This window comes from Enhydra lutris, unplaced genomic scaffold (assembly GCF_002288905.1).
Source record: "Enhydra lutris kenyoni isolate GAN:26980312 unplaced genomic scaffold, ASM228890v2 scaffoldscaffold10, whole genome shotgun sequence".
Taxonomy (NCBI): Eukaryota; Metazoa; Chordata; class Mammalia; order Carnivora; family Mustelidae; genus Enhydra; species Enhydra lutris.
In genome coordinates, this window is record NW_019154094.1 from 921,294 (window position 1) to 940,207 (window position 18,914).

The 18,914-nt window shown below is 41.4% G+C and overlaps 1 protein-coding gene across 1 annotated transcript; it reads left to right on the forward strand.

Annotated features, from left to right (window-relative positions):
* Positions 1–11,087: 11,087 nt before the first annotated feature.
* LOC111144213 (olfactory receptor 10H1) lies at positions 11,088–12,035 on the forward strand. Its single transcript, XM_022498425.1, has one exon. The coding sequence runs from the start codon at positions 11,088–11,090 to the stop codon at positions 12,033–12,035; it is 948 nt and encodes a 315-aa protein (XP_022354133.1).
* Positions 12,036–18,914: the final 6,879 nt, after the last annotated feature.

The window sequence follows — 18,914 nt, forward strand, 5'->3', positions numbered from 1 at the left end:
GAGTAGGATCACATGTGGCCAAATTCTTGCCTTCCTCATTCACACAGGGATCTGTGGCTGTGCCCAGATGTTCTCAACTCACCAGGAAAAGCCTGGCAATTGCTCCACATCTCAGTCCTGCTGAGCACAGCTTTCAGCAGAGACCATGTGCCTTTTGTAATAAAAGCTCTAATCTCCAAGACAATGATGATCAATGAAAGCTGTAAGCATTCCATGAAAGAAAAGTAGAATGAATAGGTAAGACACACATTAGAACCCAGTGATCAATTCTAGTACCACTTAAAGTGTGTCTGCTAGACATTACATTCCTCCCAATATGAAGCAATAGAAAACACATGACACCCCTTATGAAGTAATGTTGTTTAAAAATTAGAACGTGAATTCAATCAAGCTTCTACATTTAATCACTAACAGTTTAAAACAGGAAATACAGCAGAGAGAGTTTGAGTCTGACAAGAAGGGGCAGAGGATTAAAAGATGAGGCCTACTGTACCCAGGTGTAGAGAACTGAAAAAATAAAGCAATTTACCTAATGGTAAGATACAGAAAGATTCCCATTAACATGAGGAATGATAAGAATGTCTACTTTCAGCATATGCCTATATTGAATCCTTATTTTGTACACCTGAAATTATGTTATATGTCAATTATATCTCAATTAGAAGAAAAGAATACCCACTATCATTACTTCTCTTCTGCATTGTACTGGAGGACCTAAACAACGCACTAGAACAAGAAAACAAAAAAGAAGTACAAGGATTGGATGGGGAGAATCAGTGTTGTCAATATTTTCCAATAGTAATTATCTAGGGAAGCTTTGAGAATTAACTAACAATATAGCTTTCCCGTATAATTAACCTTATGAACACAATATAATAGGAAAAAATATTTCACTCACAAAAGCAACAAAATTTATGAGGCATCTAACAATAACACTAGCAAGAAATGAGCAAGACATTTAGGGGGAAACTATAACATTTTGCTAATGGAGATAAAAGAATTTCTAGATAAATGGAGAGAGCTACCAAAGACATAATAATGTAAAAATTAATGAATCTGTAAAATGATGAAAATCTGATAAAAATTTTAATGCAACTCATGATTCATTGAACCCCACATCAAAAACTAATGATGTACTGTATGGTGTCTAACTTAACATAAAATTTTTTTAAACATGAAATTTGAATTACTAGTTCACAATTCACATGAACATGTACATGTGTAAGAATATCTGATGCAAATATGAAAAAAAACCCACGGAATGGATGATAGAATTAGAGATGAGAACAATATGGGGGGTTCAAATATCCATTTCTTCATGCCTAAAAACCTTAGCCAAGTTATTTATATTCCTTATACCTCTGTTTCCTAAATTTGGAACCTGGAGATGCCAGGAATACCTAGCTCATAGAGTTGTGAGAATTGATGACTCACATATATACCTGTTTTGTGTAATTATAATCTTAGAAGAGTACCAGGAACAGAATAAGTACTGACCAAATCTTAGTCATTATAAACTGCTACAACTACTGTTGCTATCAAAGATAAATACCATGCTATACATAAATTGCTAAAATAATTTTTAAAGACAGCCTTATATGGGAATAGACATACAAAACAGTGGAACAGAATAAGAGTCATGGAACAGAGTCACATATAAATAAACTTATATTAAATAGTGGACTATTTATTAGCTTGTGTTAGAACACTAGTTAGACATTCAACAATAAGTATTACAACCGCACACCTATTAGAATGGCTACATCCAGAACATTGGGCACATCAAATGCTGATGAGGATGGGGAGCGACAGGAACTCTGATTCACTGTTAGTGGGAATGCGAAGTGGTACCCCACTTTGGAAGACAGTTTGGCAGTGTCTTACAAAACTATATATATTCTGGCAATATAATTCAGCAACCATACTTCTTGGTATTGATCCCAAGGTGTTGAAAACTTAGGACCATAAAAATATGAACACGGATGTTTATAATAGATTTATTCATAATTGCCCAGACTTGAAACAACCAAGATGTCCTTCAGTAGGTGAATAGATAAGCTGTGGTCCTTTAGACCATCCAGAATGGAATATTATTCAGCACTGAAAAGGAGTGAGCTATCAAGCCATACAAAGACATGGAGGAACTTTATTATTTTTTTTAATTTTTAATTTTTTAAATTTCTTTTCAGTGTACCAGAATTCATTGTTTATGCACCACACCCAGTGCTCCATGCAATACATGCCCTCCGTAATACCCGAGATGGAGGAACTTTAAATACATATCAGTATGTGAAAGAAGCCGATCTGAAGAGGCTACAGACAGTACAACTCCAACTACATTATATTCAGGAAAAGGCAAAACTATGGAGGCAGTAAGAAGATAAGTGGTTGCCAGAGGTCAGAGGGGGGAAGGAGGGATGGAAAGGTGAACACAGGAGATTTTAGGGGAGTGGAAATACCTTTATGATACCATAATGATGAATACATCTCATTATACATTTGTTAAAACCCTTAGAATGTACAATGAGAGCAGACCATAATGGAAACTACAGACTTTGGGTGATGATGTGTCAATGTAGGTTCATTGATTGTAACAAAAGAACCACTCTGGTGGGGGATATTTATAATGGGAGTCTATGAATATGCAGGGCAAGAGATATATGGGAAATCTCATATGGTATATGTGCCTCTCTCTTAAATATGCTAAGGACCTAAAACCACTTTAAAAAAAGTCTTTTTTTTAAGATTATTTATTTATTTATTTGGCAGAGGGAGACACAGCAAGAGAGGGAACACAAGCAGTGGGAGTGGGAGAGGGAGAAGCAGGCCCCCCGTTGAACAGGGAGCCCAATGCCGGGATCTATCCCAGGACCCTGGGATCATGACCTGAGCTGAAGGCAGACACTCAATGACTGAGTCACCCAGGTGCTTCAAAAGTCTTAAAAAATAAGTTGAAATCCAACCTGAAATGTTTGCACAGTGTTTTTTGGTAGATTAAAGTTTGAGAGGCTGGCAAAACTTCTCTGTAAATGGACAGATGGTAGCTATTTTCAAGTTTGCAGGTCACACTATTTCTGTCACAGCTACTCAATTCTGCCCTTTTAGCACAAAAATAGTCATAGTTGATGAATGGGGATGGCTGTGTTCCAATAAAACTTTACTTATAGAAACAGAAAATCTATGAGAGGTAGTTTTTCAACCCTAACACTGTCTTATAAAAGCATTAGAAGAAACCAAGGATGATGCTCTGGGTGTTATACACAGCTGATAAATTATTATTAATATTTTTTAAAGATTTTATTTATTTATTTGACAGAGATCACAAGTAAGCAGAGAGACAGGCAGAGAGAGAGGAGGAAGCAGGCTCCCTGCCAGGCAGAGAGCCTGATGTGAGGCTCTATTCCAGGACCCTGGGATCATGACCTGAGCCGAAGGCAGAGGCTTTAACCCACTGAGCCACCCAGGCGCCCCATACAGATGATAAATTATTGACCACTAGTTTGGAAACTAAGTACGTACTATATGTTGACTAATTGAATTTAAATAAAAAATAAATATAAATCGTGAAAAAAAGGAAGAAACTAAGGAGAATGTCCCTGACAGGAAAAGTAGTGAGGCATAAGAAACAAAAGGCAAAGGAAAAAAAGGTACAAAAACTAGTATTTAGAATCTCTTCAAAAATGCCTGCAAATCAATAAGAACAAGACAATCCAACAGGAAAATGAGAAAAGGTTTTGGATAGATATATCAAAAAGAGGGAACTCACATAGTTAAAAACCAGTGGAGATTTTCAGCCCCACCGGTAATTAGGGAAATGTAAATTAAAGCCACAACAGGAGACCACTCGGCAACCATATTGGTAAAACTAAGTTTCACATGATGAGGCATTAGTGAGGGTGGGAGAAATGAATCCTCTGACACGCAGGTGCCTGGAGTGTGAATTAGCACAGCCATTTGGGAGTTTAATTGGGCAATTCTTCTTAAATTTAAGAATCGTATTTCCTATGACCTGATTATCTCACTAGTAGTAATTTGTATTTTTTTTAAACAAGACTATTTATTTATTTATTTATTTGACAGACAAAGATCACAAGTAGGCAGAGAGGCAGGCAGAGAAAGAGGAGGAAGCAGGCTCCCTGGTGAGCAGAAAGCCTGATGTGGGGCTCGATCCCAGGACCCTGAGATCATGTCCTGAGCCTAAGGCAGAGGCTTAACCCACTGAGCCACCCAGGCGCCCCCTTAATTTGTATTTAATAGTGTCTGTGGGTGGTAAATGATATACAAAGGTATGTATTGCATTATTCCTAACAACAGTGAAAAATTAGAAGCAACTGAAGTGTCTATCAGATAACTATATATTGTGCATATTCATAAAATTGAATATTAAACTGATTTTATAAAAATGGGGTGGTTCTATAACAGTGGTTCTCAGTGGCAGGCAGTGGCAATTTTGGCAATATCTGGAGACATTTTTGTTATGACTGGGGTGGGGAGGCTACTGGCATCTGGCAGGTGGAGAACATTCTGCAATGTACCAGACAACCCCCGCCACAAGGAATGATCCAGCCCCAAATGTCAGTACTGCCAAGGTACAGAATCCTGGGTCTCTGTAAACTAACATGGATTTCACTTTGTGATGTTGAGTTAAGAAAAAAAAAACCAAGTTACAAAAAGATACCTACCTTAAACCACAAACTCATAATAATAATCTTATTTTATGTTTGTTTACATGCCACATGTGTACAAAGGTGTGGAAGGATGCCCATCAAATTCACCCTCATAATTACATGGCTGGCCATTGCATGATTTTAGCCTTAGTTGTGGTATCTCAACTATTTAATAAGAAGAAACAAACAAGGTTGTCTGGGTGGTTCAATGGGTTAAAGCCTCTGCCTTCGGCTCGGGTCATGATCCCAGAGTCCTGGGATCAAGCCCCACATCGGGCTCTCTGCTCGGCGGGGAGCCTGCTTCCTCCTCTCTCTCTCTCTAACTGCCTTTCTGCCTACTTGTGATCTCTATCTGTCAAATAAATAAATAAAATCTTAAAAAAAAAGAAGAAACAAACAGTTGTGTGTTTTTTTTAATGTTTTAACTCTTTAAAAAGACATTTAATTGTGTAAGTGACCCGAGTGGGGAAGGATGAAGGTCAAGAGGGTGTATTTGGCAGACTCCTTGACCCCAGTGGCCCATGGCAGGGCTACTCTCCTCTCAGCACCAAATCCCAAATTTGCAGAGCATTAGATTCTGCTTAAGTCCCTGAGAAGCTCAGGTAATTGACTCACCCCTGGCAAGCAGGGAGGGAAGGAAAGTGAGGACATAGTCTCTCTGAGGTTGCCCCCTCCCTTGCAGGATCCCAAGGGGTCCTGGCATTCCTGTAGCAGAAGCAGAAGCAGTAGGACCACAGTGAGAGAAGGCAGCAGGTAAGGAACAGAGGCGGCATAAATAATGAAGGACAGGCTTATGTCCCCCCCCCCATCCCGCCACTCCTGTCCAGCCGGCATGCTCAGGGCAGCAACCCCTTGTTTTGTAGTCCAGCCCTCACCTGTCCAGCACTCACCTGCAAAGCAACACTAACCAAGGACCTCCTGCTGGAGTGAGGCAGAGTCAGATGCAGAGCCTTGACCCCAGGTGAGTCACCTTCCTCACATTCCACCTAAGAGAGACCTGGGGAACCAGCATCTGTCCTGGACTCAGTGAAGCCATCCTGTTTATACAACCCCTTGTGCAACTTGAGTCTATGGCATGGGGGCAGCAGGCAGGGGTCCACTTCCTAGCTTTGAGGCAGTGTGATGATTGCTTTGCAGGCATTACTTTTTTGGAGCTCACATTACTTTATGAGGGAGGTTCATTGGATAGCTGAGAAACTGAGGTACAGAGACAGAAAAGCTGCCACTCAAAGTTACCCAGAATACCTCTCTGACTTTGCACCTCTCTCTCCTCTCTGTCCTGCCCAGAAACCAATGGTAAAGGATCAGGGAAAGGCAAAGAAAAGAGAGAGAGAAGAGGATTCAGGATTGAGAGACTCTAGCCACCTTCAGGGGAATAAACGGTCAGAGAGGCCTGAGGGACAGATGGGGTGATGGCGAGGACTTAAGGCTGAAGAGAGGGAGAGACAAGGCATGTAGGAGATGTCTAAAGCATGAAGCAGGATGCAAAGAAGGGAAAACAAACAGTTTGACTAAGAAGAGACAGCCAGGATGGGGGCAGACAGGTAAGACAGGATGGGGACTGAGAGGCAAGACAGATCTAGCCTGTGGTTCTCAGTGAGGGGCACTTCTACCCCCAAGGATACATATGACAATATGCAAAGATACTTCTGATTATCCCAACTGAGAGGTGTTACTGGTATCTATGGGTACCAGAAATGCAGCTCAATCCTGCAATGCACACATAGTCCCTTCCACAAAGAACTCAGTCTTATGGGTGTATATGGGCAGCAGCTGGCCCCACCAGGATTTCCTCTAAGTTCTAGGTAGCCAGATATCTCTTCCACTCTCCCCCCACCCCCTCGGTAAAAAGACTGGTCTGCAGGGAGAGAGAGGATCTATAAGAAATCTCTGCATCATCTGCTCAATTTTTAAAATTTCTTTATTTGAGAGAGAGTGGCTCACGTATCTGTTCATACTGCCTTAAGTGTCTGTCTTCAGCTTAGGTCATGATCTTGGGGTCCGGATATCACCCCATGTCCGGGGTCCCTGCCAAGTGAGGAGTCTGCTGCTCCTTCTCCCTCTTGCCCCTCCACTCGCTCTCAAATAAATTTTAAAAATGTTCTGAAAAATTGAGAAGAATTTGTCAGTTGCATGTAACACCCGGTGCTCATTACATCTTGTGCCCTCCTTAATGCATCTGAAACTAATGATACACCATATGTTAACTAACTGAATTTAAATAAAATAAGTAAAAAAATAAAAAGTAACAAAAAATTGAGCAGACAATGCAGAGATTTCCTATAGCTCTTCTCTCTCCCTGCACACAGTTTCCCCCCTTATTATCCTGCATTACAGGATATAGTAATGTTACATCTGTTACAGTAGCTGAGGTAATATTGACACATTATTATTGACAAAAGCCTACAGCTTACATTAGGGTTCACTGTTCGAGTTGTTGATGCTGTGGGTTTTGACAAATGCACGATGTAATTATCCACCATTACGGTATCATACAGAACAGTTCACCAGCTTACCCCATGCCCTCAGAGTTTGACCTATTTATCCCTTCCTCTCTCGCCACTGAGCCTCTGGCAACCACCAGTCTTTTTACTGTCTCCCTAGTTTTGTCTTTTCCAGAATGAACAGGCACCCCTCTTAGGTGCATTCTTCATCCCCATAATTCCAGAGGGTGCTTTATGCAGCTCTGGGCCACCTTCTCAGGACAAGGTAACTTCTCATCTTCTCATACCTCCTCTCCCTTTCTTTCTTCATGGCTGTGGATTTTTGTGATCTTAACTGATACCGGGAGGGAGTGGTCCAGCATAGTGAAGCCGCCATCTCCTAGGTCCTGGGAGTGGCCTCTGACATTCATTAACAGTCACCAGTAGGTGGTGAGTATGACAGAGAGGTTACGAAGAGATAAATTTTGGCAGCATTCAAATACAGGTTCTGATCCTGGCTTCCTTATTCCGCAGCTGCGGTCCCTTGAGCAAGTGATGTGTCTTCTGTGGGATTCGGTGGCCACATCTATAAGATGGGGATCATAGGGGATGCCTTATAATGTTGGAGTAAAGATTTAGTACAAAATGCATAAACATAGGTGCTGGGTTTATAGGATACATCCAATAAAGGGTAGCTATTCTCACCAAGAACTCAAAATCCAGTGCCAGAAACAGATGTGTCTCCAGCATGACCCATTATGATGAGGGTCATGGTAAGTTAGGAGCAAGGAATTTTAAACTTACTCAAGAGTCATTGTTTTGGAAGCATGCAGGAATGAGTGATTAAATCTGCTTTGGGAAGAGAATGTCCAGGATGACATTTAAGCTGAATCTTTATTTATTTACTTATTTGTTTATTATTTTATTTTTTCAGTGTTCCAATATTCATTGTTTATGTACCACACCCAGTGCTCCATGCAATACCTGCCCTCCTCAGTACCCACCACCAGGCTCCCCCATCCCCCTACCCTCCTCCCCTCTAAAACCCTCATTTTGTTTCTCAGAGTCCACATTCTCTCATGTTTAATCTCCCCTTCTGATTTCCCCCTCTTTACTTTTCCTTTCCTTCTTCTAAGGTCCTCTGTGTTATTCCTTATGCTCCATAAGTAAGTGAAATCAATGATAATTGATTCTCTCTGCTTCACTTATTTCATTCAGCATAATGTTCTCCAGTCCTGTCCATGTTGATGCAAAAGTTGGGTATTCATCCTTTCTGATGGCTGAGTAATATTCCATTGTATATATGGACCATGTCTTTTTTATCCATTCGCCTATTGAAGGACATCTTGGCTCTTTCCACATTTAAGCTGAAGCTTAAAGATAAACAGGCATTTGATGGGCAGAGAAGGGAAGGAACCAAGATAGGGGCAGAGTAAACATGCCAAGGAATTGCTACTGCTCTATCTAGATCATTGCTTTCAACCAGGGTTGACTTTGCCCCCATGGGAACATTGGTGATTGCCTAGAGACATTTTTGGTTGTCACAACTAAGCAGGGGTTGGTAGGAGCCAAGGATGCTGCCAAACACCTGATAAGGCACAGAATGCCCATCATCACCACCCCCAGCAAAGAATGATCTTGCCTTAAAAATCAAGAGTCCCACAGTTGAGAAACCTTGCATTAGGTGTTGGAGAGCCACTGGAAGCTTGTGAGCACAACTTATGACACTGGTCTCACCCATTCAGCCTCCTCTAGGAGGTTCTTATTTCCAAATTATTGACTTTGACTCACCTGTCAGAGTGGCAGGACTGACTGGGGGGTTGCGGGGGCCACAGTCCTGGGGACCTATGGCTAGGTGCTCACCCAAAAGTGGAGGAAGGGTGCAAGGGACTCCAGGGAAGGGAAGCCAAGAAACTCTGGAAACTGGTGGTATTTTGAGAATGCAGCCTCTAGTCACCAACAGTTGCTCCCCCTTCATTTCTCACTATCAACCTGTCAGGACTTGATCAGGGAACTGTGGCCACTTAAGAGGGCATTGACCACTTTTTCCTGATTTTTTTTTATTGTGGTAAAGTACTATAACATAAAACTTACCATTTTAGCCATTTTATAGCATACAGTTCAGTGGCATTAACTACATTCACAGTGTTGTGAAGCCACCACCTCTATCTAGTTCTAGAACTTTCTCATCATCCAAAGGAAACACTGTGTCCATTAGCAATCATTCCCTATTCTCCCTCCCCAGTCCCTGGCAACCACTGATATGCTTTGAGCTCCTACAAGAATTAATATTCGTAGTAGCACTATTGACAATAGTGAAAAAGTGGAAGCAACCCAAATGGTGAGTAAATAGACAAAAAAATAGACAAAAGTAAACAAAGTAAATAGACCAAAAAAAAAAAAAAAAGTAGAAGATGGTTTATCCATGCTGTGGAATATTGGTCAACCATGAAAAGCAACAAAGTTTTCAGAACATTACATGCTACAATGTAGATAAACCTCAAAACCAGTAGGCTGAATGAAAGAAGCCAGACCCCAAAGGTCACATAGAGTATAATTTCATTTAGATGAGTGCCCAGAACAGGCAAATAGAGACAGAAAGATGATTAGTGGTTTAGACCTTTTAAACTTTATATTGCCTAATAAAAAGATCATTTAAAAATGGTTAAGTTACTCATAAAGAAACATGGAAATCTCATTAAATTGAAGTTATTTCCTGATCACAGACTATGTACATTTGCTCACTTACTGTATTGATTTACCATAGGTAGTACTTGCTCTGTGTCAGGTGACCTTACAAGAAACTCATTTATTTCTCATAACAACTCTTTGAAATAGGTAGGGGGACATGGAGGTACAGAGAGGTGAAGAAACTTGCTCAAGTTTATGCAGTAGGAAGAACAAGAATTCAAACTCAGGTTGGCTGGCTCCCATGTCCCCTTGCCTGATGGCCATGTTGTGTTGCTTTAGAACATATGGACTTCCCTCATGGGAGCTGGAAAACAACCATAATGTTATTTCTAATCAGCCTCCTGCTTCTGACTCCCTGCATGGGTAACTCCAGGGGAAGAATCTGATTTAAGTTAGAGGGGCAAGCTGATCCAAGGAGTTGTAGTCCTGGGGAAGGGGTATCTTGTGGTCTCTGAGTCTATGGGGAGAACAGGGTTTATCAGAAGTGAGTAGGAGAACCCAGGGACAATGCGTGGAAGCTCCAGTAGAAGAATGTTTTCATTTTGGTAGGCAATCCAGAAGGATAGTGAAAGGCATAGTCTTTAGAAACAGCCAGACATGGGTTCAAGTCTTAGCTCTGCCATTTTGACAACATCACCTTGAGCCAGTAGCCCAACCTCTATGCACACCAATATTCTCAATGAGTATGCTCAAGATACTCAAAATACTGGTGATAAAAACAGCACCTTCTTTATTAAAATAATGAGAGGGTTAAATCATAAGAGGCCCAGGGTGGGAATTCAATCAATGTGTTAACCTTAAAAATAAAAACAATCAGTTATTTTACCAGCAAAATACGTGTTTATTTGGGAATAAAAGGGAATCACAATCCAGTGCAAACAAGCTGCTGAAAAATCGAAGGCAGGTTGAGGGGAACAAACAAGAGGTAGGGTTTTTAAGAAGAACAGGGGTAAGATAGCAAGGCTGTTATAAAAAGTCCATTAGAATAAACAGAGAATTCAAAGTATAGTGGCTTCTCAAGAGGAGAACTGTTAGGAGCAGGAAGTAGTATCCATACCCAAGGTCAAGTCCACCTCTTCCTGTCTTGTTGTCCAGTTTGCAATCTACCAGGAGGGACAAGGTATGAGAGCTCTTCCTGCTGAAACCTTCCAGTGCATTTTAGTGAGGTTTCCCTCTACTAATTTTCACAAATGCCAGCAGTCACTGATCAGGGGCAGCTTCCTGAGCCATTCCAGGTATGGTGAAAGCCTTTCCCCATCCAGTAGCTGACCTCTCTCTGTCACACTTCATCCCAGACACAGCCTCCATGCAGAGAAGCAACTTCTCAGTGGTGACTGAATTCATACTGGTGGGTTTCTCCACCTTCCCCCACCTTCAGCTGATGTTCTTCTTGCTGTTCCTGCTGATGTACCTGTTCACGCTGCTGGGAAACCTGCTCATCATGGCCACTGTCTGGAGTGAGCGCAGCCTGCACACGCCCATGTACCTCTTCCTGTGTGCCCTGTCCATCTCCGAGATCCTTTACACCTTGGCCATCACCCCACGCCTGCTGGCCGACCTGCTCTCCACCCGCCATGCCATTGTCTTTGCAGCCTGTGCCAGTCAGATGTTCTTCTCCTTCGTGTTTGGCTTCACCCACTCCTTTCTTCTCACTATCATGGGCTACGACCGCTATGTGGCCATCTGCCACCCCTTGCGCTACAATGTGCTCATGAGCCCCCGCAGCTGCTCCTGCCTGGTGGCCTGGTCCTGGGTTGGTGGTTCTGTCATGGGGCTGGTGGTAACCATGGCCGTTTTCCACCTAACCTTCTGTGGACACAATGAGATTCACCATTTTGCTTGCCATGTGCCACCACTGTTGAAGCTGGCCTGTGGAACTGATGTACCAATAGTGGCCTTGGGTGTGGGCCTGGTGTGCATTGCTGCCCTGCTGGGTTGCTTTCTCCTCATTCTCCTCTCTTATGCCTTCATCGTGGCTGCCATCTTGAAAATCCCTTCTGCAGAGGGCCGGCACAAGGCTTTCTCCACCTGTGCGTCCCACCTCACTGTGGTGGTCGTGCACTATGGCTTTGCTTCTGTCATCTACCTCAAGCCCAAGGCTCCCCAGTCTCTGGAAGGGGACACTCTGATGGGCATCACCTACACAATCCTCACACCCTTCCTCAGCCCTATCATCTTTAGTCTCAGGAACAAGGAGCTGAAGACTGCCATGAAGAAGACCTTCCTCAGCAAACTCTACCCAGAAAAAATATGATGATCTGGGAGGAATTACTTGGAAACAGCTTAAATCATGTTATCAGATGCTACCATTAGAAATGCAATAACCTATATTTATCTGATGCTTTAAGGTTTACAAGGACCTTTGAAGGCAACATTCAACTGTACACACAATGGTTAATCAACGTTAAGAGTGTATTAAGATGTATGAGATGGTGATACACAGAGAAAATCAAATTTCATGATTCTTACTTGCTGCAGGACACTTTACTAGGCAGCATCAAACCTAGGATCTGTTCTTCTCCTGCCAGAAGGTCTAATTACTTCCACGACTATTAATCCATATTATGAAGAGAAATGGAGGATGTCAGTTCCCCACCTTCTACTAGGCAGCAATGGGTACCTACAACATGGATTTTACAAGGTTACAAAAGACTAAGCCAGATTATAACAGAGGAGAGCAAAGCACCCAAAATTTCAGCATTGCACAGATCTGTGCAACAGTAGTTAGAAATAGTAATAAAGCAGACTCAGAGAAAAAAAAATCATGGAAAACTCTGCATTTCAAGTGTGTATCTCCACAGTCAGTTCAAGGAAAAAGTCCCACTGTGAGAAATCACCTGTTGTGTTAGAAAGTGATGTGAAGATGAATGGATAAAGATGTGGTATATATATATATATATATATATATATATAAATATATATATATATATACATACACACACACACAATAGAATACTATGCAGCCATCAAAAGAAATGAAATCTTGCCATTTGCGATGACATGGATGGAACTAGAGGGTATTATGCTGAGCGAAATAAGGCAATCGGAGAAAGACAATTATCATATGATCTCCCTTGATATGAGGAAGTTGAGAGGCAAAGTGTGGAGTTTGGGGGGTAGGAAAAGAATAAATGAAACAAGATGGGATCAGGAGGGAGACAAACCATAAGAGACTCTTAATCTCATAAAACAAACTGAGGGTTGCTGGGGGAGGGGGATAGGGAGAGGGTGGTTGGGTTATGGACATTGCGGAAGGGATGTGCTATGTTGAGTGCTGTGAAGTGTGTAAATCTGGCGATTCACAGACCTGTACCCCCAGGGCTAATAATACATTATATGTTTATTAAAAAAATTTAAAAATGTTAAAATTGTATGTTTTCTATATATATATATATTTTAAAGTAGAATACCTTTTATTTTTTAAAAAAAATTTTAAATCATTTTTTAAATTTATTTTCAGCATAACAGTATTCATCGTTTTTGTACCACACCCAGTGCTCCCTGCAATCCGTGCTCTCTCTAATACCCACCACCTGGTTCCCCCAACCTCCCACCCCCCACCTCTTCAAACCCTTCAGATTGTTTTTCAGAGTCCATAGTCTCTCATTGTTCTATATATTTTTGATGAATATTTGGAATATACCAAATAAAACACAAAGCCAGCCAGAGAACAACAACAACAAAAAATTAAAAAAAAAAAAAAAGAAAGATGGGCGCCTGGGTGGCTCAGTAGGTTAAAGCCTCTGCCTTCAGCTCGGGTCATGAACCCAGGGTCCTGGGATTGAGCCCCACGTGGGGCTCTCTGCTCAGCAGGGATCCTGCTTCCTCCTCTCTCTCTGCCTGCTTCTCTGTGATCTCTGTCTGTCAAATAAATAAATAAAATCTTAAAAAAAAAAAGAAAGTGATGTGGAACACAGGCCAGTGGGAAACTCTTTGTTGAGCCACAATAAATGCAGAGTCCAGGATAGAGGGGTATCTCATGATCGGATCAGCTTAATGCTTCCTTGTAGGCATGAGGAGGGATTTATACTACATAATACTACATAATATCTATAATTTGTTGAAAATATGTATATTTAAGAGAATAACAAATACTACATAATATCACTTATATGCAAAACCTAAAAAAGGTGAACTTGTATAAAGCAGAGTAAAATTGTTACCAGGGGCTGAGGCGGAATTGGAAAGATGTTGTTTAAAGGTACAAATTTGAAACCAGTAGATAAATAAGTCCTGGAGGTCTTACCCAGAGCACAGTGATTATGGACAACAATACTATATTGGTAACTTAAAAGTTGCTAAGAGACTAGATCTTAGTTGTTCCCACCACAAAAATGAAATGATAATTATGTGACATGATAGCGGTATTAGCTAATGATACAGTAGTCATCATATTGCAATATATAAATGTATCAAATCAACACATACTATACCTTAACCTTACACAATGTTATGTGTCAATTATATCTCAATAAAAAAAGGTTTCCTTGAGGTACCTGGCTGGCTCAGTTGGTAAAGCATGTGACTCTTGATTTGATTGACTCTTGGTTTGATTTTGAGGTTGTGAGTTCCTGCCCTATGTTGGGTATAGAGATTACTTATAAATAAAATGCTTAAAGAAAGGTTTCCTTAAATTGTTTCTGTGTATGAATTCATGAAATTTATAAAAAAGATTTTATTTATTTATTTATTTATTTGACAGAGAGAGAGATCACAAGTAGGCAGAGAGTCAGGCAGAGAGAGGGGGAAGCAGGCTCCCTGCTGAGCAGAGAGCCTGACAGGGCCTCCATCCCAGGACCCTGAGATCATGACCTGAGCTGAAGTCAGCAGCTTAACCCACTGAGCCACCCAGGCACCCCTGAATTTATGAATTATTTTAAAATGGCAATTTATCATAATACTTAGTGGACACTAGCTTATGGTGCTACTGTTGTACATAACAATACATGTAATTAAAATGCACAAAAATACACAAGCAATACATTTCAAATTGGCCAAAGCTAATAAAAATACATTTATTTATATTTAAATTGAATAGTAAACTATTCGTCATTTGTCCTAAAGTTGAATGCAGTTTTTCTTTACAACTTGAGCAATAAAAATATCCCATGTTATCATGAAGTGGGAGGATGTAGGAAACAACTTCAGTCAAAAGTGGGAAACCCAGACCGTCCTCCTTTGCAGAATGTACACTGCACTGCATATTTCCTGTTACCCCTCATGTACATTATCTCATTATAGCCTCACAATGAGGGATCAGGGCACATAAATTCACATCCACTCCATTTGACAGATGGGAAACTCAGGGTTAAAATGTTTGGATGACTCATACAACATCATGCAACTTAGTAGGGCCAAGCTTCTGTTATAGGTCTTTTGTGAATCCCAGTCCTGGCCACCAAGCACTTCACACAGCTTCTTCCTACAGTGGGTTTTGTGGGTTGTCTGTCCATGGAGAACTAGTCTATCCTCAAACCAAACACTCCAGAACTCTGAGAGTCTTTTATTTATTTTTCTATTTTTTAGTTTTTTAAAGATAGAAATAGAGTGCAAATGGGGTGGGGGGAGGGAGAGAGAGGATCACATGCGGGTTCCAGGCTCAGCACTGAGTCCAATGTGGGGTTTGATCCTATGACCTGAGATCATGACCTGAGTGGAAACCAGGTCAGATGTTCAGCCAGCTGAGCCACCCAGGCACCCATCCTGAGAGCCTTTTAAACCACACAGGTAGGAAATTATAACCCACCATGCACTGGAGCAAGAATCTTTGGGAGACTGATGGGCTATTTCTATAGATTCAGGACTACCTCATTATTTTAAAGTAAGTTTGGTCTTGCAATGAATTCCTTTCACACTGAGTTAAGATGCTCCACTTTCCCAGTAGCGTAGCCAATCTGGGCAAAAATACAAAGTAGCCTCTTTCATTGTCTTCATTAAAGGCCAGTTGGCCTCTGATCCTGCTGGTATCTAAATGGAAAGAGAACCTGGAAGGCAGCTGGGTACCCACCGTGAGTCAGACCCCCAGTGTCTTTTGCTAACTTATTGGGATCTCTTAGGCTATTAGCTTTCTGTGGTCAGGAAGTCTGTCCATCTTGCTCACCATCACATAACACCAACATGATACTTGGAAGATATAATTGGTTAATTAATAAATATTTCTTGGGTGGACCAATGTATTCCCTATAATACTGAACAAACCAGAAGGCTGGCTTATAATATCTACTGTGAGAAACCTCATTGTCCTCCAAAGCAGTGGGAGACAGTGTGGGGGTGAGCTGTGTTTGAGGTCAGACTGACCAGGGTTTGAACTGGCTTATCTTCCTACCAAATTAGATTGGCCTCTTACAGATATATCCCATATCTGTGCAAAAAAAGTATATTCAGAGCAGTGACATTATTGATTGTAAAACATATTAGATATGCTCATTAATGAAACATTTGCAAACAAATGTTGGTTTATTCATACTTGGAACACAAAGCGGCCATTAAAACCATATGATCCTTGAACTTCATCAGTGTTCTTCCTTCCTGGGGGATCCTATCAGTATCAGGGCTTTATGTATACTCTACACACAGGTGACCCCCAAATTCTTATCTTCATCCCTATCCAGCCACCTATGCAGTATCTCCACATGGATATCTAGTAGGCATCTCAAACAATGTGTCCAAACCCTAACTCTTGGAAGTTCTCATTGCTGTTATCATTCTTTCTCTATCTCTGTCTCTGTCTCTGTCTCTCTCTCTCTCACACACACAATTCTTCCACAGTCTTTCTTACCTCAAAAAACAGCAACTCAATCTCAAATCCCCAAAAACATGCCTGTTCAAAAATCATAGAGCCCTTCTCTAACCCTACCACAGAAATTAGAAACACCTCAGCCATATCCTATGTCTCTTTATCTGGTTATTTCCTGACATGTGCTTATTACCACCTGACATATATCTGCTTATTGGATGTTGTCTGTCTCCACCCACCAGAATGTTTTTTGAGGTAGTCAGGGACTCTTGGCCCATTTTGCTAAGCCTACGTAGTATATGCTAAGTTCTCAAATATTTGTTGAATAAATAAGTTTAGAAGAATGATGGCAAATGAAGGTAACTGTGAGGTACAATTTTTGTCTATCCGAGCAGAAGGACAAAAAAAATTTCAAGTTTATTAACACTGTTTCAGTAGGGTTGGGAAACTGGCTCTCATACTTTGCTGTTTGTGCTTGGGCAGCTCACTTCCCCTCTCAGCCTACCCTAGAGGAATGCATAACACCTACCTTCTAACACAGTTTTAAGACTGAAGTAAGACAATGCTTGTGAAGGGCTTAGCATGGTGCCTGGCACAAGAATATCCACAGTACTTAGGATGACTTTATAATTTCAAGTTTTGTTTGATGAGCTTGGGATCAGAGAGAGGTGTGAGTTGGGGCAATGACCAATTGGAGTCTTCAACTTTGATATATCCATCTTGGTTATCAGTGCTGCAGAAGGAGCTGACCTTCAGTGGAGAGGATTGGGGTCCAGGAGGGGGCACCATTGGGAGAAGTGCGGCTCCAACTAAGCTTCCTGACCTAACCCTCTTCTCCCAGAACCCTCTTCTCCTGGAATATCCTCCTCTCTATGGCTCCTAGCCTCCGTGAGTGATCCCCATGACTCATCACCATGGCAACAGCTAATGGCACTAGAGATAGGTGAAACCTAGCTGTCTTGAGAGATAGAAAGATGCTCTGAATTGCAGACAGGATTGTGCAGTGGGTAAGGGATGAAGCAAAGTGGCATTGGTTAAATTACATCCTATCTCTTGGCCTCAGTTTCCTGTCATTAAAATGGATTTAATAATAATGTAGTCATCCCTTAGGATAGTTCTGAGAATTAAATAACATCATCTGTGTAGGGTGATTGACAGTGACTGGTATGAAATTGCACTCAATTAATGCCAGATTTTTAAGATCTGTTCTATAATTATTTGCAGCCTTCTGTGCCTCAAATCCTGTGCTAGTTTGGGGAGTACAGAGGTGGGTCCATTGCTCTTCCCTGTCTTTGAAGAGTTTCTAAGTGCTTGATGGAACGACACACAGAGAAATATAGACCAAGTATAGACCAAACACTAAAGGCCACCAAAAGGGCCATGACTTTCACCAGTGCTCCTCAGAGGACACTTGCAAGTTTCTGGAGAATTTTTGGTTATTACAGCTGAAGGAGGGTGAGATGTTATACAATATCTAGTGGGTGAAGGCCAGGGATGCTGTTCAAAATCCTACAAGAGCAAAACCTGCCACAAAGAATGAGCCATCTCCAAATGTCAATAGTGCCAATGATGAGAAACCTTGTTGTATTTATTCAACAGCTATTGAGCACCTACTGTGTGCCAGGCACTTTTTAGATGCCACTAGGGATACAATGTTACACTGATCAGACATGACCCCTGATTTCAGTGCTTGTACTTGATAGAGAAAGACATAGATATTAAACAAATAATCAACCTAGTGAATATATATGATAAACTGTGATAAATGCTATGAGGAAAAAGAAAGAAGTTGCTGTGATAGGAGTTGCTTATAATAGGGGTGGTAACCTGGTATGGGGAAATTAGGAAAGGGTTTCCTGAGGAAGTGGCATTTAAGGTCAGATGTAAGGATGTGTAAGAGTAGGGAGAGGGTGTTTCAGGAAGAAGCAACAACTTGTGCAAAGTTCCTGAGATCCAAGCATGCTTGCTTTATTACAGAACAGCTGAAGGTTAGCGGGGCTGGAGAGCAGGGGAGGTTTGGGGAATAGAATTGGAGATGAAGCAGTGATCCAACCACACTAGGGTTTGTACTGTATCTAAAGAGTATAAAAACAGACCAGTGATTTTTCAGTTTTTCCCTTTAGAAAGTTCCCTCTGGCCTCTGGACAGAGATAGTCTGGTGGGGGTTGAGGTGGAGGAGGAGGAAAACACACTTGAGGAAGGAGCTAGCAAGGGCAAGGGGATCAAGGTCAACATTGGAGGAGAACAGAACAGGCAAGGTAAAGGCAATAAATTGCATCTCTCAAGCTGGCCTTTGCCTCCAGCAAATAGCATTGAAACACTCCAATTAGTGCAGGGAGGGACGGGTCCTCTAAAGTCTGGAGATCTCCCCAACAACAGCCCTTCTCTGTGCTCCAG

Bases quoted from the DNA above. Each gene is read 5' to 3' on its own strand.
- LOC111144213 (XM_022498425.1), top strand. From the start codon at position 11,088: ATGCAGAGAAGCAACTTCTCAGTGGTGACTGAATTCATACTGGTGGGT.